At 39.6% G+C, this 21671-nt stretch overlaps 1 protein-coding gene across 1 annotated transcript in view; it reads left to right on the plus strand.

The window, feature by feature from the left end:
• The window catches only part of LOC118971128 (protein furry homolog), a 157946-nt gene that overhangs the window by 133681 nt on the left and 2594 nt on the right, over nt 1-21671 (plus strand). Inside the window, 14 exon segments of the mRNA XM_073235390.1 lie at nt 415-584; nt 587-688; nt 691-1020; nt 2075-2172; nt 2552-2722; nt 6093-6233; nt 8251-8311; nt 8314-8446; nt 10267-10429; nt 12115-12189; nt 14495-14665; nt 17531-17539; nt 20534-20734; nt 21280-21438. Of these exon segments, the coding sequence (XP_073091491.1) occupies nt 415-584; nt 587-688; nt 691-1020; nt 2075-2172; nt 2552-2722; nt 6093-6233; nt 8251-8311; nt 8314-8446; nt 10267-10429; nt 12115-12189; nt 14495-14665; nt 17531-17539; nt 20534-20734; nt 21280-21438 (1984 nt within the window).

A 21671-nucleotide genomic window follows, 5' to 3' on the forward strand; every position in this document is an offset into this window, starting at 1 on the left:
GTATAAAAATGTTACTCTGAGAAATATTTGCTACTTTTTTATTTCTAGATATCTTTTCCATTTCTGTTCTCCCTATCAGTCAGTTGGGAGACTATTAAAGTTTATACCTATCAGCTGCATTTTACTTCATAACTACTCTTACCAAATTCAAACAAAAAGTAAATAAAATATTAGAAAACTTTATATCCAACTGCTTATTTTTTTAACCTGTTAATAAGTGGAAGTCAGTGTTAGGTTTTATTGTTGTTAGTTGGTGAGGGTTGTTCTGATAAAGCTGTGTTTTACATGGCTTTAAGCTTAAAAAGCAGGGAAACTTTTTCTGTTAAGTGTAAGAATATGGGTGAGTGGGGGAAGGACTGGCTTTCCACTGAAGCATGTTGGCTTTCTGTTGAACTTTTTTACTTTTATACCCAGCTCTTCATCACCAGATTTAAGCTCTAACACTAAACTAACAGCAAGCAGAAAGAGCACAGGACAACTGAACATAAACCCCGGGACAGCCAGTGGCAGTGCAGCAACTGGAGAATGAAGCCGGCATCAATGAAGCTTCTCTCTGCCCAAGAAATTTGGTGTCGTCGACCAATCCTCGACCTGCCTCGCAGTGCCACCCTGGACAGAATTCAGGCCTGTACCCAGCAAGCCCTCTCCTCCAAAACGAGAAGCTCATCCTCCTTGAAGGACAGCCTCACAGACCGTCGCATATAAACCATCCAACCACTCTGTTGGCCACCATCTTTTGGGTCACAGTGGCCTTGATGGAATCTGACTTTGAGTTTGAATACCTAATGGCCTTAAGGCTGTTGAATAGACTGCTGGCTCACATACTGCTCGGTAAAGCTGAGAACCGGTAAAAACTGGAGAAACTCCAGGCACAGCTCAAGTGGGCTGACTTCTCAGGGTTGCAGCAGCTGCTGCTGAAAGGATTCACCTCTCTTACCACCACCGACCTTACCATGCAGCTTTTCAGCTTGCTGACACCAGTGTCCAAAGTATCCATGGTGGATTCATCCCCAGCTATTGGTAAAGCCAACATCACTTGAACAGTTCCGTTCGTTGTTGTGTTCATGTTTAGCACAATAAGATTGTGTGGTTTCAGTGCTTTTAACAATTCTGCCTAGAAATGGTTCCTTGGAATAGTTTGTTTCTTCTTTTCAAATTATCCATAAGTCTTAAAAATTATTTATATTATAGAAGATGTTTTTAAGGCAATAACATAAAAGGGACAGAGGTAATATATAAGATATTTATCATTTCTTTATGCTTTCCATATCAAATTGCAGATAATGTTTATTCTGTTGCTCTTGGACAGACTTTTTTTTTTTACCTTTTCTCAATTCCTAAATCTTTTTTTCATAGTCTTTTATTTTCCTCTTGAAAATTCTCTTGGATCCATTGTTTTGAATTAAACCAAATTAACAAACTATAATTTTAATACCATGGCATGCAGGCCAGAATTCTTATCATGAAGCTACAGCTTCACACAGTGGTACTAAAACCATTTCTCATCATTCTAAAGAGTCTTTTTTATTACATGAGTATGACTTAAATTAGTTGTCCTATATCCTCTCATAGAAGCTTTTCTTTTTTTATCATTTGTATTGAAATACCATTTATATATTTTATTGATAACAGATGAACAACTTAGTGATTCATCAATTATATACACTTTTAAGGTGAGAAATGTAGTTGCTGTCACCATACAAAGATATTACATTATGGAAGCTTTTCTTAAAATACGTTTCTTGATAAAAATTTCAAACTAGTGCTTCAGATCATTTGAATCAGCTTTTTCAAACCTGTTCAGTCAACCGTGTCAGTCAACCGTGTTCACAAACAGTCCATTGCAAGACAATCGTTGTATCTTAAAATTACAAATCTATTTCATTGCCTCCTTCGTAACAGGTGTCATTATTGATTGTCCATTTTTGCTGGATTTTCTGCTGGATTGTGTTAAAGCTGACTCACAAGACTGCTTTTGCATCATCTCAGAATAAAATATATAATATTCCTTCCCACTGTTAACAGCTAAAATTTACCCTATTCAGCTCTCTCCATTCTTTCTTCTCTAATCCAGGGTTTCCCCTGAACGTGATATGTCTCTTGCCCCAGCTGATTCAGCATTTTGAAAATCCCAATCCATTCTGTAAGGATGTAGCTGAAAGGATTGCTCAGGTATGATTTATGGTCCCATGCTCAGGCAGAGCCATATGGATCCTTAGGAAGGCCCAGTGTTGAACAGAGATTACCAGGCCCAGAGCAGGCAATGAGTTTCACAAAACCTGAAAAGAACAACTGATATTACTAGTAATTTGCATCTCTGCATGGCTGATGCACACTGTCTTTTATGGTTTCCTTCTTGAGGAGACAGGTAAAGAATTTGTGAAAATTATTCATAATATCATAACTCATTACTATGAGAGGCACTTCTGCAGCCTACCGAAAAAGGTTATCAATCTGATTTCCAGACAGCCAGAATTTAGAGCAAAATCACTAACTTACCTTCCTATTCATCAGGCTGTTTTATCCCTAATTGATTTTCTTCTCTTAAAAGGTTTGTTTGGAAGAGAAGAACCCCAAATTTTCCAACCTTGCACATGTCATGACTCTTTATAAAATACACAGCTGCACGAGGGACTGTGTGACATGGGTCAATGTGGTCTGCCGATACCTTCACGAAGCATATGCTGATATTACCTTGAATATGGTTACCTACCTGGTGGAGGTAAGCTCTTCAATTGCAGGTAAAACCTATTAGAGTTCCCATGGATGAAATATTTATGTGGAACTGGTAGTAATGCTCTTAACTTCATTTACTGAGTGCCTGTTATCAGTTATCTAAGATGCTCTGTGGAATTACTTTAAATCCTCCCAACAACCCAGTGAAATAGATACTACTGAGAAGAATCTGAGGTTACCTGAGCTCCCATAGTTTAAGGCAGCAAAGCCATCCTTTGAACCAAGGTAGACCTGCCTCCGAAGCTCAAGCAACCTTCTTTTTACCACAACAATACCTGTCACCACTTGGGAGAGACAAGAATGTTTTATCCTAGTTGCTCTGAGTGTTCAAAACATTCTTAAGGAATTACTATGTGGCTTGATGGGTTTGGTGGTCTTTGCTCTTACCTGATTAACAAAGTGTTTATTTGGAACTAAACTTTTTGTTTTCATCTTATGTATTTGTTTGTAAAACTGGAATAGGATTTTTGTTCTCATGCAAACGTGTTTCTAGTACAATCGTTACAAGCATTTTGGGCAAGTGAGAACTGCACCCCCTTCCTCTAGCTTCATACATGAGGTCACAAAATCAGTGGGGCTAATGGCTGATGGAGGCTACCTTGCTTTGGCTTTTCAGGGTTGTTTTTCCTTTGGGGCTATGCCTTCAGACCTCTGGCTGGGCCTTTTCAGAAGTGCTGAGGATGGTACATTCTAATTTTTCTTTCAGTTGGGTCACTAATCCAAGATGCAGATAGGTTAAAGAGTCAAGTCTCCACCAGACTGAAAGCCTCTGCCTAGGACAGGGCCGGTTATCTCTATAGCTGATCATCAGGTCTCAATCTTTAGAGCTGACTGTCAACATTTATAGTTGATCCTGCAGGATTCTGATTTGCAATACAGATCAGCAATACTTGCGCTATATTCACACTCGGAACAGTCAATGGTTCGTTTGCTCCTTCCACACCCCCATCCCTGGCATTTTAAAGAACCTCTCCCAAGTGCCACCCTGCTGCTCATTTTGATGATCACCTCGGTTGCATCTATCCCTGCAAGAGTTACTAAGACAGCCCACGCAGACCTCGGCAGCAAGGTGCTCTGGGATAGCCCTTGGCAACGCCCTGCTTTCAAAGGCAGACAATGCCTGTTTTAAAACAAGATGAAGTGTGAGAGAGCAAAGGAGGAAAAACTTGTTTGGATCACTAGACATAAAAGTTCAGAAACACAAGTGGGATGTGGTATCTATGTAAGATGGAATATTATTCAGAGTTAAAGAGGAATGAAGTACTGCTCATGTACCCTACAACATATACGAATCTTGGAAACATTATGCTAAGTGAACTAAGGTAGATACATAAGGGCAAATATTAGATGATTCCACTTCTATCAGGTACCTAGAATAGGAAAATTTACAGAGACAGAAAATAGAATAGTGGTTGCCAGGGGCCAGGGGCCAGAGTAATGGAGAGTTCCTGTTTTATGTTACAGATTTTTCAGTTTGGGATAATAAACAAGTTCTGGACACAGTGGTGATGGTTGCACAATGGTGTCAATGTACTTATTGTGACTGAACTGTCCCCTAAAAATAGTTAAACTGATAAATCTTTTGTTATGTATTTTACCACAAGAAGAAGAATAAAAATGGATGACCTAATTTGTTCTATTCAGAAATTGTCACCAGAAATGTTATTATCAACTTAAACTTCCCAGCATATATAATACGTATCAGCTCCTATTTCAATTGCATGTTCTTTCAGGTATTGGCCGGGTATATCCATATGATTTTAGGTGGTCATGGTAGTACTCCCATTGAGCCTTCTCAAGTAGTCCTAACATTGTACGTATTTTTCCGTATGTTGACACGCTCACGTAGTGTCATTTTCAGTAACTCTGGAATTCCATTAGGTTAATGTAGCACCGTTTGCTTAACCATGACCCTTTTGCTGCTTATATTCATAACACTTTTCTATTACAAATGGTCCATTTATGTAGACTTTAAGGTTATATTTAAGTCATTTCTTTTGGTGACATTTCCCGAAGTAACTATCCTGGTTAAGGGAAGAAATAAGGTGGGTGTTATTTTTTTAGTTCTCCTACGGACTTCAGAAATCGGTCTACACCCTTTCCCAATTCACTATAACTGTGGTGTATAAGCATTCAAGTTTCCCATATCCCCACTAAATTTTATCATCCCATTTATTCATTTTGTCAGTTTAATATTTTTATTGGTATTTTCAAATTCTTCTCTTTACATATTTCCTTTCTGGTGAAGATGTTCATTTTTCCATGTAATAGGTTTGCATAATCATTTATGTCCTCATATGTTAACTGCTCAGTTTATTTCTTTTGACCACTTCTGATGTGGAATTTCAGCATTTATTTGAATCATTTCTGTAATTTTTTACTTTGAACAGTAATCTCTTATCATGTCTGTCACATAAATTTTCTCATTATTTTGCTTTCCTTTTTGAAAATATCTTTGATATTTTTTAGGAGTAAATGCTCATAACTGAAAAATTTCAAAGGTAAAGAGAACTTTAAAAAAAGAAGAAAAAGAAAATTCACCCAAAATGACTATCTTATCTAGAGAGAAGCACTATTAGCATGCTGATGGATTTCTTCCCAATGTTATTTCTATATAACACATACTCATTCACATCAATAATGGCATCATCTATTATATAGAAATTGTATGTCCTTCCTCTTTTACTTAATATTAAATATACTTAACTATCATTAAAAACTGTCATTCTGTTGACTACATACTTCATTCAATTCACCATAACTTATGTACCCATTTCCCTAGTGTTCAACATTTAAACTGCTTACAAAGCTTTCTTTTTTTGTGGGGGCAGTTTTACTATTACAAATTATGCCTTGGTGAAATCTTATATATAAAACTTCATGTCTTTCTCTAGGTTTGGAAAAGTTCCTAAAAGTGTAATTACAATTTCAAAAGTAACTGTGAACCAGTCCAGTACTCTTGATCTCAACTGCCATATTATCCAAGTTGCATTTCCACCCATGTGTAAGATTACCCATCTTAAATCTGCACCAATATTGACCATTATCAATGTCTAATCTTTCCCAGTTTGATAACTGGTAAATTGTACCTTTGGTTGTAACTTGTGACCTTCAGTAATAAGTGGCATTTGATGCTTTCCTTTTGAAATGTATTTTTTTGTCTTCCACTGTGTGAATATTATGTTTATATATTCAGACCTGCCTGCACTGCCTTGGATATCTCCATTTCTTCCCCAGTCAGAATTTTCTTTTCCCTCCTAAGGAAAGACATGATTATAGAGGTGTGGGGAAACACCGGGGCTTCTGAGAGGAAATCTGGTGTCAGACTCACTCACACTGTGCCCCACCTCCCAAAGCTGCTGCAGAAGGGCCTGCCTAGTATGCAGCAGCCCCTGCTGCAGGTGATCTACAGTCTGCTCAGCTACATGGATCTTTCTGTTGTTCCTGTAAAGCAGTTTAATGTGGAAGTTCTGAAGACCAGTGAAAAATATGTGCAAGTGAGTTTTTTAAAAACTTCACCTATGAACCAGAGTGTTTCCAGAGTCATTCCAGAAAAACAGGAGGAAAATATGTAGCTTGAATGTGGCTACAAAGCTATATGGGCGCCAGGCCATGCGTTTACCCATTGATGCCTGAAACACGCTGAGAGCCATCAAATGAGATGGTTGACCAGCACCCTGAGTGATATACTGAGGAGAAAGGACCAGATCCTCTGCTTTCCTGAGCCTGCGAGAACACGTTTCTGCCTCTTCAGACTAACAGACTGGGTATTGTACACACACACCCGTCTGGGCGGGCATGGACAGGGTCTTTCTTATGTGTGGTATTCTATTTCAGAGAAGTCAGATAGAGAAGGAACTTGCATGTGCCAGGTTCTGGGACAGATGTTTCAACATGTGAAATGGTAATTCAGAAGTTAAAATTGTCACTGTAGAGTTGAGGTAACTAAGTTTAGGAAACTTACATGAAAGAGCTTGAAAATACTTTATCCAACAAATAGTGTATTCGGCAAGCTTCAGAGTTCAAAGGCAAGTGTTAAGTTTTTTCTGCTTAAATTCATCGACAAAGCCACATAATGCAAATTTTACACGTCCTTTCCCATCTTAACTTCACCAGTCACATTACTTGAAGAAATTGTTTAATACTAAAAATGATTTCTGAGTTTTTTTTTCTGTTTTCAAGTCACAGTGAGCCAGTAATAGTTTTGCCATATGGAAGGCATTTAGTAATACTCTACACTCACAGGAGGCCGAGGGTCAGCTCACATCTTTCTACTAATTGTGTGCCCTGCCTAATTTAAAAAAATCATTGTATTATTAGATTGCCTGTTCTATCTTAGGCCTCTGGGCTGTCTCGGGTGCTCTGAATCTTATCTTGAATGATGGCTCATTTCACACACTATGACCTCCCTTATGCAGAATTGAACAGTGAAGGAAAGGTGTTTTATTTCATGTGCTTTTAATCCAAAGCCTGGGCAAATAATAATAACAACATTTTATCAAGTTGGTTCATTTATGTTCAATATTTTTGTGGAAGAAGCACCTCAGTTGGCCTGGGGGTCGTGAGGGAGACACAGATGGCGAAACCAAGTGAACCTTCCGGGAATAGTGGGCTCCTGAGAGGCTGATACAGAGAACAGGGGCTCTTACCTCCTTCCAGGATGAGGTAGTAGCATGAGCAGAGGCACAGAGGCTGAGAGACCTTGCCTGGTTGGGGGACCTCCAGCGGTAGCCTGGGGGAGATAACCTCCGTGGGCTGTGCTCAGAGAGTGTGGGCTCCCCGCTGTCCACCAGAAGGAGCTGTTCAAGGAGGCAGGGAAGTAGTACGGTCTGAAGAGTTCTACAAAGGACACTGAGGTCGGAGTGGGGATGATGGACTTCAGTAGCGTCTGCATCAGTAAGCCCAGTTAAGAGGCTTTGAAAGAGGCCAGGCAGAGACTGGAGAGGACCTAGCTGAGCCAGTGCCAGCAAGAAAGGAGAGAGAGAGCAATTTAGGAGGTAAGGAAAGAGGAGTTAAGGATGGCCCCCAGATTCCTGGGTTAGGTCATGAGGAGCACATGGGGTGAGAAGAGAAGAGGGCTGAGAGCAATGATCAGGCGCCCAAGACAGAAATGGCAGGAAGGGCCAGAGACATAGGAGAAGGACTAAGGAATGCTGGAAGCTGGAGGTGCAGAGAATTTGGAGAAGGAGGGAGTAGTGGTCAGCAACATAAAGGCATTGAGGATTATTTTTATTCAAATTGAGGCAGGGCTTCACTAGCAAAAATGGTACCTTGTTCTTATAAACATTTATTTGAATATAAACTAAAATTGATCTTTTATTTGCTTGTTTCCTAAATGTAGCTCATCTTATACATAGATTGTCTTGTTATGTCTTTTGTCTTTTATGTGTCATGGAATTTCCTTCACTGTTGGAAATCTGTGAATTCTGACTGGTCAGAAGGAGTTTGAGTAGCTGGTGGTATATTTTTAAAAATGAAATTATTTCTTACCACTGAATGTTTTATTTCCTTCAGAGTGTTCACTGGAGAGAAGCTTTGAATATCTTGAAGCTGGTAGTTTCTCGCTCTGCCAGCCTATTTTGCCTTCCTACCACCATAGCAACCTCTCAAAGATAGAAATACATTGAGTATGGACTAGTGCTTTGAAGGAATTGCCTGGAAAAACCCTGGACTTTCACTTTGATATTTCAGAGGTATGTTACCTATTTCTGTAAGCTCTAGCATGAATATTTAGTGGCAGAGGTCAAAACCAATTGCCTGGGTAAAGGGAGACTGATTTTCCATTTATTTCTAATGAGGGCTTCTAAGGCTTAAATTAGGTTCTGTTTTTTAAGAACCCATTGAGTGTTATATTCACCTGAGGTCTCAATTGATAGCTTCTAACAGTAGAAGCTAGCCTAAGTTCTATAAAAACATGTTCTAAAAAAAGAAAGATAACTTTCATAATATATACAATTGTCAAATCAATAAGTTACACACCTGGAACTAATATAATGTTATATGCCAATTATACTTCCATTGGGAAAAAAAAGAAATTTTTGTAAAATGGAATGATCTTAAGCATTTTAAACCATGACCTTCACTCATTGTTTATCTGACATGTGTCACATCCTCTTTGTATCCACGACCTTGTTCTCTGAACTGAAGCCAGACCAGCAAATGACAGAGATTGAGAGGAATACAGAATCCGTCCTTATGGCTGCTCCCCAGAACCGCACTGCTTTTTAAACCAGGAAAATTATCTAAATTCTTGCCAAGGGAGGAGGGACCAGCGAACCAAGCTAGGATCTGGAAGTTAAGAAAGGGCAGAAAGTGCCCAGATTTACCTGCTGGTCCATTAATGAACATGTGGGAAGCCTGTACATAACTGTTTTAGTCTAAGATGTAGAAACGCTTTGCTTTCCTATGTCTCCTATCCCATGATCTGTAAGACCCCCAAAGCAGAAACTACGATTTGTCCATTTTGTAACCAAGGTTTGGTATGGTATCTGGTGCGTGTTAGATACTTAATACTCTTTGACATTGCTGAATTGAATAAATGACTAAAGGAATAAACCAGGTCTGCTCATACGGGAATTACTTGGTCTGTTAGGCAGGGTACAGCTGGATTGGGTTTTCTCCCACAGTGGACTCATAAACTCTTACTATGTCATTGTTCAGGATGAGATATTATTTTGCTGCCATTGCAATAACCTGCATCTATAGTTAGTGTATGTATATTAAAGTATCAGATCAATACTTTTCCATTTTTAGCATTTTTTTTGCATTGCTACCAGTGGGGGAAAGCTACTTTTACTCTGACTTAAGTTTATTCTGTTCAAAAGAGGAACAGAAAATGCACATCCAGTCAGCTGCACACCTCAGAGACCCAGCTCTTCGGGACTGATGGGCCTCGCAGAGCCAGGTAGAAAATTACCAGCTGGTTTCTGCCATGTGCAAGTATAGGCCCGTGAACAGGTTCCTGCAGAGGTGACCTGTTTGGGAGGAGCATCCTATCCGGCCACCACACACCAGCATGTGAAATAAACTCTCAAGGAGTGAAATTTCTAAGGTGTGCAACCCAAGTACCTCACTCCGGCCTCATTCATTTAAGTAATTGAAAAGATATAAATAATTTAAATTTTCAAATAATTGAGAGTATATAAAGATTGCTGAGTGAAGTCTGGGAAGAGGGGAAGGAATTTTAGTCTCTTGTTATAACTATAAAAAATCCCATCAAGCTTACACATCTGAAAACTGACTCTGCTTCCCTGAATATTTTGCTTCTAGTCTTTACCAGTGGTTTCTAAAATATGTTTAGGAATAAGCAACTGAGCTGTCTTCAGGTGCTAAAGAGGGTGGGAAAATGCTGAAGATGCAAACTGATTCAGAACATCAGGAAAATTAGCCTACTTACAACACTGAACTTCTGTAGTCTGATTTTTAATCAAATAAGCAGTTCTTGGCTGCTGCTGGGTAGAGCAATCCCATATTCTACAGTTATTAATGAGTAGAAGAACATGTGCTTTTGTGTTCTTTATTTTTGTCAAGACACCCATCCATCATGGGGAGGCCATACGATGAGTTGCAGAACTCCGGGTGTGAGGGGAAGCCCAGGGCCGTGGCTGTCACCAGGAGCACGTCGTCCGCCTCATCGGGCTCCAACTCCAATATCCTTGTGCCTGTAAGCTGGAAAAGGCCCCAGTGTTCTCAGGTATAGACCCCAGACTCCCAGTACTGGAAGGGAGTGTAGGGGACCTATTGAGGCCAGCTGCCCATGTGATACAGGACTCCTGCAGTCACCATCCCAGGGTGCCCTTCCAGGAATCGGCCCTTCAGGGAGACCATGGCATTCCCAGGGACCACTTCCATCCTTGAGCAGCTCCTTATGGTGACTTGAAGTCTGATACTTTGTCACCTGTCCCTGTTGGTCTATGTTCTCCTAAGGCTTAGAAAATGAAACCCCATCTTTCACATGGCAGTCCTCCAAATATTTAAAGAAGCCCTACCCACTCTGCCACTTACCCAAATGAGTCCTCTCTTCTCCAAATAATAAATCCTTATTTCTCCCAGCCAGTTCTTTGTGATTGGGCTGCACAGCCAATGACCGTTCTGGCTGCTGTCCTGTGAGCATGTTGTCTGGCCAGGGTTTCCACACGCAGAAACCGGGGGGCTGCCAGGTTTCTCTGAAGCTCGGGTACCACAGCCAAATACTCTTCACTCCATGGGGGGCGGCCTCACAGTATGGATGTCATGGGGCTTTTTGTCAAGTAAAAGCCTTCATTATTCAAGGTTCTTTTTGTGACATGTGACGTAAGCCCAGTGAGAGATTACCTTCAGTAGAAAGGGAAATCATTAACTCATATATCTTGGCTGCAAGCACAGCTAGACTTTAGTATCAAAAGTTAGGAACTGGATCCTTAGACCTTGAAGACACCATATTGAGTGTTCCTTCTATAACTTGGAAAGAAGGATGCAGTGAACCCAGTTCCATTAAGAAGGAAAATATTTGAGTGCTATGGCCTCCTAGCCATCTTCACACTAACCGAAATCAGATGAAAAGGGGAAAATCATTTTAAAGAGATTATTTAAAGAAGGTTGCTTTAAGAGCAGTTCTGAAGGACATTCACGTTTTTTAGGCTTTGACCATCATTCCCTCTCATTCCCAACTCACCAATCCTTCTGAGACCTAGTCTGTCTATGTCACTGGAAAATGTAATGGTTTACAGAAGATCAGAAGGCTGTCCAGAAGATCTCTGTGCTTAAGTGGCTGGGAAATAAGGTTTATGAAGAAAAGCAAAAGGAATCGAATCCGTCCAACTTTAGGAAGACTGAGCTGAGAAAGGTGGCTTGCCAATCGAATTTCTTACTTCTGCAGCAAGTAAAGTCATTCTGCCATGGGAGGAAAAGGGGTTTGTGTTGTGATATAACAGATTTAACTTTGGTGTAAGGAGCATCTTGCTCATGCTGAAGCATGACATGCAAGAAAAGATTACTAAGTTGAGTAGGAATGCCCACTGCAGAACCTAGGGATTGATTTCCACTTGGGAGAACTTAGATCGGCACCATCCAGTAGAAACACAATGCAAGCTTCATTGCGAGTGTTCTAAGAGTCGCCTTAAAAAAAAAAAGTAAAAAGAAACAGTACAAAAATAATTTAAACAGCGTATGTTAGCCTAATGTAGCTAAAATATCATTTCACTATGTAATCAGTTTTTTACAATTATTAATGAAATATTTCACTTTGCTGTTTCATTCCAAGTTTCGTGTGCTTCACATCTCAGTCCTCACTGGCCACCGGTCAAGTGCAGGAGCCCTGTGTGGCTAACGGCTCCTGTAGTAGAGGTGATTGGCTCTCAGGACCTCATGTTTAAACCTGCCTGTGTGTTTCTTTTCCAGAAGAGAATGAAAGAGAAGCTGGTGCATGTCCTTTCTCTGTGTGGCCAAGAAGTGGGACTGAGCAAAAATCCATCAGTAAGTTCCGTCAAGTGTCACTTGGCGTACCAACATCTTTTTTGCCTTTGACTTGTTTTTACCTTGGGTCATATAGTTTAGAGTCAGTTCTGAAGTACAAGTGTGACAGCCACCATCTAGGTCAAACCCTAGGTCATTTCTCTCTATACCATGGGTTTTAATTTAGCCTAGTTCAGAAAGAATGAAAGATATTTTTATTTGCTCCAGTTTGCAGATGAATACATGTTTTCATTTTGAAACATTTATTGTATTTCTTTATAAATATTCCAGACTTCCTTAAATTATTTATGTGTGACTGTGTTCTACACCATTGTATGTAAGTCCCTTTGGGGTATAATTTTACTTTCTGTACACACACCAATTACTCTGATATCATTATTTTACTCATGTATAGTAAAGGTGAAAAGAATGATATATCATCATTTTTTTCTCACATAAACTTCCAATGATGTTAGTTTAAAAAAAAAAACATGCCATTAGGCTATGAAATAAATGAATAATGGAAGTAGTAGAAATTAGCTTCTGAAACTTTTAGAAAACTTAGGAAATTCAAATTGTTACATGTGTGAGTGTATGGTAGGAGAAACAATACAAATCTCAGGGAATGGTTTCACCACATGTTTCCGTTTCATGTATATCACCAAATCTGTGTTATTAACAAAAAAGAAATGGCAACCCAAATAATTTCCCAAATAGGGTAAGAGTTAGCAAAGAATTTCTCTGTGTATCTCTTTTTAAAAATCCCAAAATGTATCTAATCATATAGTTCGTGAGAGGGAAAAATACTAGAGGATCAGAAATACTTGCTAACATGCAAACTGATATCGCTTATCATCTCAGAATGTGCCCCAGCCAGCCATGAGCTAAGGTCAGCTGAAGTCAGCTTTTCAGGGTTATTGATCAGTGCATTTGTTACTGCTCCTGGGACATTATTTAGCATAGAGGGGACGAGATAGTGGCAGAGGCAGAAGGAGCCACGGAGAGAGAAACAAGAGCCCTTTGTCACTGCAGTGTAGTACTGGGAGCAAGGGCCATTTCTTACCGCCATTGTGGCTGGCACTTTCTCTTTCAGATCTAACCCTCCTTCTTCTGGGCTGATGCCTTTCTAGCAAGAAATGTGTACCTGGACTATGTTATAAATAACAGAAGCAGCACAAGACAGGGAGCTCTCAACTGAGAAAACCAGAATTCTAGTCTCATCTCTCCCTAACTAGTTGGCCCTCAATGCTCTTTATGTTGCAAACCCATCTGCAGTCCCCAGTGCCATGCATGACACTGTGTGTCGTGCATCATTTTATGAGAAGATAGTGTAAACCATCTGACTGTTCTTACACCCTGATAAAAAAATTATATTTAAAATCCATTCACTTTTTAATTTTGAGAGACATCTATTATGTTTAAATTCTTATAATTTGATTACATTTCAAGGAAGGCCAGATTATAATGGTTAATTAAAGAATACTGTTCACTTTATATATTAGTCTGTGTTCAGGAGAGGCCACAGAGTAAAACATTTACAGTTTATTTTTTCTACAAAGTTCTACAAAAACATCATTTGCAGTTTATTATTTCTACAAAGTTCTATAAAAATGGCACAGTGAAAAAACCTAAATGTAGAAGTTAATTTTGAAATGTGAATATTCTAATGGTCTTAATTTTTAGAAACGTCTTTGTTTTGTTAAATCAACAGGACAGGAATTTTGAGTATAAATTATGAGCATGGCTGGTCATCTAATCTCCTATAATTTAAATGAGCAAGTACTATACTTCATGGCTTCTGATTCATTTTTCTTACCAGTTCCTGGCTTATCTCTAAAAGGGTAAAATCCTTTGTGCTTTTAGTTCATGCTACAATGACATATCTATCTGGGTATTAAAATAGTATGTGATATTATATATGTGATGTGTATGTGTGTGAATGTGTTTCTAACAATTTCTAACCTCAGTCAATTCAGACACAGTGGAAAGTTTCTTGACTGCCCGAATTTATCTGTGAACACATGTTCAGTTCACACGCACACACACACACATACACACAGTCAGCTCGGATCCAGTCTTCATCCATTAAGAGGCAGCAATTTCACTCTTGAACATTTTCCTAGTGCATTGACTTATATCTTTGCAACAAGTTTAATCAGAAGGCACCTGTCCAACATAAATAGTCAGAGAATATTCTAAAAATGCCCACTTAAGGAATTCGGTGTGTACTGGAAATCCAGTGCTGTGAAGAGCTAATTCCAGTTTTCTGCAGCACAAACAACCGAGCCAAGCGCGGTTTCTCAGGAGAGCTCTCCTTGATGCCTAGGTGATTTTTTCATCGTGTGGGGATCTCGATCTGCTTGAGCACCAGACAAGCCTGGTGTCTTCTGAGGACGGCGCCCGGGAACAGGACAACATGGATGACACAAACAGTGAGCAGCAGTTTCGCGTCTTTAGAGACTTCGATTTCCTAGACGTGGAGCTGGAGGATAGAGAGGTACAGCATTTCCTCTGTAAAGCCAATGCACCGTGTCTTTACCCCGACTAACAGAACACTTTCTTTTTCCTGCTAAATAGTGAGTTTTTATAACAGTCTTTAATTGGAAAGCTGTAGACTTTATTTTGAATCAACTTTTTCAAAGCACAGCAGCTCAACTTTGGCAAAAGTCACCACACCCTACCTGTCTGAGCCGCGGCAGAAGCTGCCAAGTTATTTCTAAATGGCAAAGATCTGCCTTTTAGTGACCGCATAAAGTCTGCGTGTGTGTAGTCCAGAGGTGAACTTTTATAAGAAAAATGCCAAAAACCTTCAAGTTCTGAGTCTGTTCACGGCTACCTGGATAAAACATGCTAAGCATTTAATTACTTTAAAGGTGAAACCGCTCTAATTTGATCACTTCAAAGCTGGCCTGCTCCAACATGAGAGGGGAGGCCTCAGACTCCAGTAGCTCTGTGCAGTTTTTACTGGAATCATTAGAACCTGAAATAAGATAGAAGGCAAAAGACAGCTCTCTGCTTTAGGTCAGGAGCTTGCGCTCCCAACACCTGGAGCCGCTGAATTCAAGTCTCAATGGGCAAATGCCTTTGCGTTTATTTGAATGATGATTACGGTCATATGATGCTTTGGTTATGAATCATGCAGTTGACAACTGGTAGTGGAAGGAGGAACATCATCCTGTCTCATTTCAGGAGCTCAGGGGCACATTCTGGCTGAGAGGTAGTCTTCTGCTTCCTAGATGACAACTAAGGTCACTGAAGTGAACCAGCCTGTGTAAAAATGCCTTGTATCGAGATGGCTCGTGGTGTTGCTCAGCATACTCAGCTCACATCTAACTAAGCACAATGTATTTCCCAGATGCAGAAAGGCTAGTTCTGATCATCTTACAGTTAAATTGGAGGTCCCAGTACAAAGTTTATCATATCCTCTGGCAGGTAGGCACCTTCCAGCATCATTGTAAACTTGTGGGAAATGATGCTCCAGGGAGCATCTTACCTTCCCTAAAAGGACAGGCTTGCTGCCCCATCTGCTTATGTTGAGGTGAAGCCAAGGAGACGTCTGCTTTTGTCCCTCCCTGGCCCACTGATGACCCCGGGGGCCTGTGCCAGCAAAGGAGAATCAGGCCCTCAGAATGAAGGATGGTTTCTTTACTGGTTCTTTCCCTGGAAAGCGAGCTCAGCAGACGCATTCCCTACAGAGGACAGACGTACCCACGGCAAGGCATCTCTAAGATCAGTGTCAGCTTTTCACCCTGCATTGTTCTAGAACAAGTGAAAGCACTGCAGAGTTTTCTAGCTATTAAATCATCATCAGTGATGAAGACGCTGATCACTAAATGCAATGAGGATTGTTTAAAGAGCCCTAAAGCAAAATGCAGGTATTTTTAATACTTTTAAAATGTCTCTGAGCCAGAGAAAATTAAAAGATGATATACCTGATCCAGGCAACTGACCTAATCTTCACTCTTAGGCTGGAATTCAAGCTTGGGTTCTCTCTTCTCTCGAGAAGTTAAACTGAGCAGGGGGAAAATGATGAAGAAAGAGACATCATTTTCCAGTCTCAGCCAAAGAAAAATGTGTTATGTGAAGTGACCTAGCAGGAATAATATAAAGTGGAGAAATCAGGCACAATTTCAGGACAACTAACAAATTTAGTTTCTATCAAAATAGAGGAAGAAAAAAATCTGAGATGTCCATCACTTGAAAATAAATATTATACAAATATTTTTCAGGGCCAGTAAATAATGAATACTACACCTTGCTTCTAGAGTTCTCTATACTGTCCTAGACAACAGGAACTAAAAAATCATCATGATTGTTTTATCTTAAGATTTTATAAGAAATTCAAGCATGTGAAAGTATATACTTTATCCAAATAAAATAAACCATTTAAGAATGGTTTACTCTTTGTCAGTAAGATTATAATAAGGGATTCTGGCATACTTATAAGAGTGGCTTTGGAGACAGGCAGGTCTAAATTTGAATTTCACCTCTACCACTGACCTACCTATATGATCTCAAGCATGGATGCAGTTTCTCCTGGCTTCCTAATTTTTTACAATGGGTATGATAATACCTGCCTGTATAGTTGATGTGAAGAGTTAGGTATGATAACCTATGTGAAGCTTCAATCCTGGTATTAGTCACCCATTGGGCATCCAAAATGTCTATTCTTTTGTACTGCTGCTGGTGAATAATTTCAGTATATCTTCAGCTGAGCAAGTTAGGCATTTTTGGCCTCTAGATCAAAGCACAATTATCAAAAAAAAAAAGACAAGCTTTGTTGTCAGGTTTACTCCTTTTCATTAAAGAGTCTCAGAATTTACTGACAGATACCCATAAGGGTTTGCCTTTGAACTTTTCAGAATCTTTAAAAGGTGCTGGGTCTTTGCTGTTAATCGCACATCAGCAGCAAACAGGTTAAGATGCAAACACTTTTAGCTTTGCGAGCAAGATCAGGTGATGCCCTCTTTTTTTTCCAGGCTGATGACCCTTATTTGTTTTCCCATGACAATTAACAGTTTTCTCACAAATAGAAACTTAAACATTTCCCCAAAAAAGTGTTGAGGGGGCCAAAGTTGTCACTGAGGTGGAAAGCCATTTCAGAAGTTGTATTGATGATTTGTTACCTGAGCTGCATTATCTTCCACTGAGAGGTTTAGAATTCCTGGTGTTTGATCCCAACTTTTCTCTTTAGGGTTTGTGTATCTGCCTTTTTTTTAAGTTGCACCTACTGAAGTATATATTGTTAACACTGTTAGTGGCTGTTGTGTTAAAACTAAGACAAATGCACTTGAGTATCTTTAATATAACATTGTAAATAGACCTCTTTATTTGTTTGTCTGTCCATTCATCTGCTACCCAGGAACTTCAGGTAAGATGATGCTGTTTTTAATTCAGATATGCTAGTAGACATTTTGCATCATTGCAGATCTGTAACAACATAATTGCTTTTTTCCTCCCTTCTAACATATGTATGCCTATTTGTACGCACATTTACACTGATATGTGTGTGGTTTATGAAGTATTTTCTATGGTTGCTCTACTATGGAAATATTTCCTAAAGTATAAAATACAAGAGAGGTTTAAAATCTTTATATGCCTAGTTCTGAAAGTTGCATGATTACATCTGAGGGAAAGTGAGTTTTAAAATATGATCCATGGAAATCCTGTAATATTGATTAGGCAGTTGTACAACTGGATTGGTTTCATTGTTAAATTATTTTATTAAAGGTGAAGTGAACAAGCAGTATCTAACAATATACCACAGACATTTCCAGTGAATCTTTCTATTTTCCAGGAATTAGGACCTATCTTTCTAATGGTGACTATGTAACATTTCATCCAAATAAGGATGCTTTTGCAAGTGGAAAAAAAAGTTCTAATAATAATTAATAATAATTAATCCAGACAACAGGCACACACCAGCACCATCCAGGGCAGATTGGCCTATGAATATTCTGTATCTATGTCATATCAGATTTACTTTAAGTAGGTACAGTGGGGAAACATATTTATACCTCAATACACCTAATTTCCTTCCAAAATAATTCTTATGTGACAAAGCTCTGATATGAAAGAAGTTATTTAAAGGATATTATTTTCAACACTTCCAGAGTGTTCAATAACTAATACTTTCTCATCTCAGTATAAATCCTGAGTGGTTATTTAAGTTTAATAACTGACATATGCAAATTGCCCATGAGGCCTAATTAGCCATTTTCTAACTTCTCTCACACACAGGAAATCTGGCATAATCAGTAAAATGCTGTTCTGATTTTTGACCTTGTCTGTAACATTAAAATGCAAATCTGATATTTGGGTGTGGGGACGATGGAGGGGGGCTCTCCTAACAGATATTCCTGTGCCATGCTGAGAAGGCCTGGTTGACTTTCAATCACCACGGACTTTAACTTAAGCTAGACTCTGGCACTGTTCCGTCTCCGCTCCTCAGCCACCACTGGGGAAACAGTTTCAGCACCTTGGGCTCTGATGGATCTGCTACACCTTCTAGCCAGATATCCAGATGATGTTGCTATAAGAATAGGTTTCCCTGACTACAGTCCTCACGCCTGATCAGGTCAGGTCTTCACCAGAGGTGCCATCCTATCAACAGTAACAGCAACTCTATGGCTGGTGCAGCATTCTCTGACCCTAAACATCTGTGTTTCTCTGCATGCTCCTGTTTCCGTCTCAGGTTCAGTGTGGGAGGCTTCCAGAATTGTTGCCTAAGGTAGTTCATCCAACCCACCCAGTGATTTGGTGCAAGAGAACTGGTTTTATGAATTTGATGCTTTATATTTACATTTGTATATTTCTCCAGTAATTTTCACACATTTTTTTCTCTGCATATTCTCACTTTATCTTTTTAATTTCTTCACACATTGCATTTTCTTTTGCTTGTAGAATGCTCACCTTTTCCATGTTTCTTTATTTTTTCACTGAAATAGCTATTTTAAAGTCTCATTAGTTAGCCTTTTCCACCAGGAACAAGAATTATTTGGTGGCAACTTGTCACAGCAAATAGAGCTACAGAATATGAAAATCGTATTCTGTCTTTCTCTTTAAAATGAAACAGTTCTAAGAACAATCATAAACATCATAAATGGGGATGAATGATAACCATTTCTCAATCATATCCAGAATGTGTTTAGATTCTTCTCTGTTGCCCTCTACCATGTATAGCCAAAATGAACTTTGGACATGCTGAGCATCTATTATATGAGAGATCTGGGAGAATGACAAGCTTTGTTTCAGTAGAATCCAGAAGAGACAGACCCTGAAACCAAAGGGAAAGTAATAAATTTAATGTCACTACTTTTAACAGTGGCTTGCCTCTCTCATGTCAGTATACTCACTGAGCTCTCATCGAAAAAAGTTAATTCAGTGAAACATGAGATAGTGTTTCAAATGCCTCCTAAGTGAAAGAATTCTGTGCTAGATTTTTTCAGATTACCTATTTGCTTAGGTTAAAACCTGTGGGCTGGGTAATATTTCTCTTCTTATATTTCTTTATTTGCAGAGAGAAAACTAAAACCCAAATTACTTTCTAGGAAAAAATTCTGTTTTGGTTAAATAAATTTGTTTCATATCGGATGGTCTGCAAAGAAAGTCTGAGATACAAACAAAAGCTTTCTTTAACACATGCTCCCTGAGCCCAGTTCTTGGTAAATGAAAATGGACAAGTCAGCCAGAATGCTTGGTACCAAGTCCATCATTTCAGGCCCAGGAAAGTAACTGTTTCCTATAATGGGCCAAGCACCTAAAGGTGAACCAGATGTAAAAGTGAAGCTGTGCTGCTCTGGCCTCTGCATCATGCATGATCCACCAGACTCAGCCCAGCTGCTCTCTGATCGTCTTTAACTCTGCATTTAATCTGAAAACTGCTGCAGCAGAAACAGGCTGGAATGTTAACCTAATGCTCTTCTACTTAATACCCAGAAGACGTGAAATGTGCTTCAAGCATAGCTCCACCTTTGCCTCCTTCTGAAACAGTACTGAACCCGTGGGGGGGGGGGGGTTATACCTCTTCTGAAGTTGTTTGAATATTGGTCTCTTTCTTACAGATTTTTTGAAACATAGATTATTTATAGAATTTGCCAAAGTCACCTCTTCAAAAGCATAATATTACCTGTCATGCCTAAGAAAAGTGTGTGATCACTTTACCGATGATTTAATACACATTTAGGTGAAAAGAGTGTTTTATTCCTCTTCATGTCATGTTAACAATATGTTTAGTACCAAAGTGGATGAGAGTTTGAGAGTTCATAATGAAAGGACTTACTTCTAAGCTAGGACTAATTGAATATGTGAAGGGGTGAGTGCAGGACGATTCTGGCATGAAAAACCAGCTGACGTGTGATTTCAGGGCGAGAGTATGGACAATTTCAACTGGGGAGTGCGCAGGTGTTCTCTGGAGAGTCTGGATAAGTGTGATATGCAGCTTCTCAGGGAGCTCCAACTTGCAGGAAGTTCTCCCAGCCTAAATAAAATGAACCACGAGGATTCCGACGAATCCTCCCAGGACGAAGACCTCACGACCAGCCAGATCCTGCAGCACTGTGACCTAGTAAGTCGCAACTTCCCCACTGTGGGAATTGGGAGACTGACTTTTGTAATTAAAACAGCAGTACCGTTTCCACATAGAGCGAAAGAAACTTTCCAGAGCTGCTAAACTGAAATCTGCAATGTCGGATGGTGTCTGACCAGTTCGAACTGGCTGCTTCTCTGAGGTTGCAAATGGAAACAAATGCTGGGGTGTTTATTCTAAGGCCTGCAGGTCATCAAGGCCTAGATTTTTTCCCCCCAAAATAGCTTTTATTATGCTGGCATCTTTTGTAAAAATGCCTCAGACATCTGACGTTTTAGGCAGTATCACAGGCAGACATGTTGAGGTGGTTATGTGAAAACGTGGGGGTTTGGGTTTCAGAGTGCTGGGCCATGATACCTGGCCAGCTGCTATGGTTAGGTTCTGTTAACAGGGAAATATGTACGTTCAACAAAACCCATCGGCCCACAAGTAGCTCGTACAGTGGTTTGTACTCTTATGTAAAGAGCAGTTAGAACTGTTAAAGAAACTTCAGACTGTGTTTCTTTTCTTTACTTTGTCCACAGATCATGTCTCTCTCCCCTTCGGGAACCAATTCCATGGAGTCTCTTACAACGGCCTGTGACATGCCCCCTGCCGACCCTCATGCCTTCCACACCAGAATGGCCAGCTTTGATGCTTCTTTGCCTGAGATGAATAATCTTCAGATTTCTGAGGGTTCAAAGGTGAAGACTTTTGGCAATTAAGTTTGTAGCTTTCTTCAAGAAAAAGTATTTCCAATTTTCTGAGAAGTCTTAGAGGATTATAAGTGAGGGATTATCTTTATATTATTCCTTCTTACTTTTTTGGAAATAATTGAGTTTGTGCACCTGACCTCTGTTTCCGAGTTGTTTGAACCACAAACAAGAGCAGCCATCTTCTTGTTGGTTGAGGGAGATTGGATCTGAGTTCTTTGTAG

This window comes from Manis javanica, chromosome 1 (assembly GCF_040802235.1).
Source record: "Manis javanica isolate MJ-LG chromosome 1, MJ_LKY, whole genome shotgun sequence".
In the NCBI taxonomy this organism is placed as follows: Eukaryota; Metazoa; Chordata; class Mammalia; order Pholidota; family Manidae; genus Manis; species Manis javanica.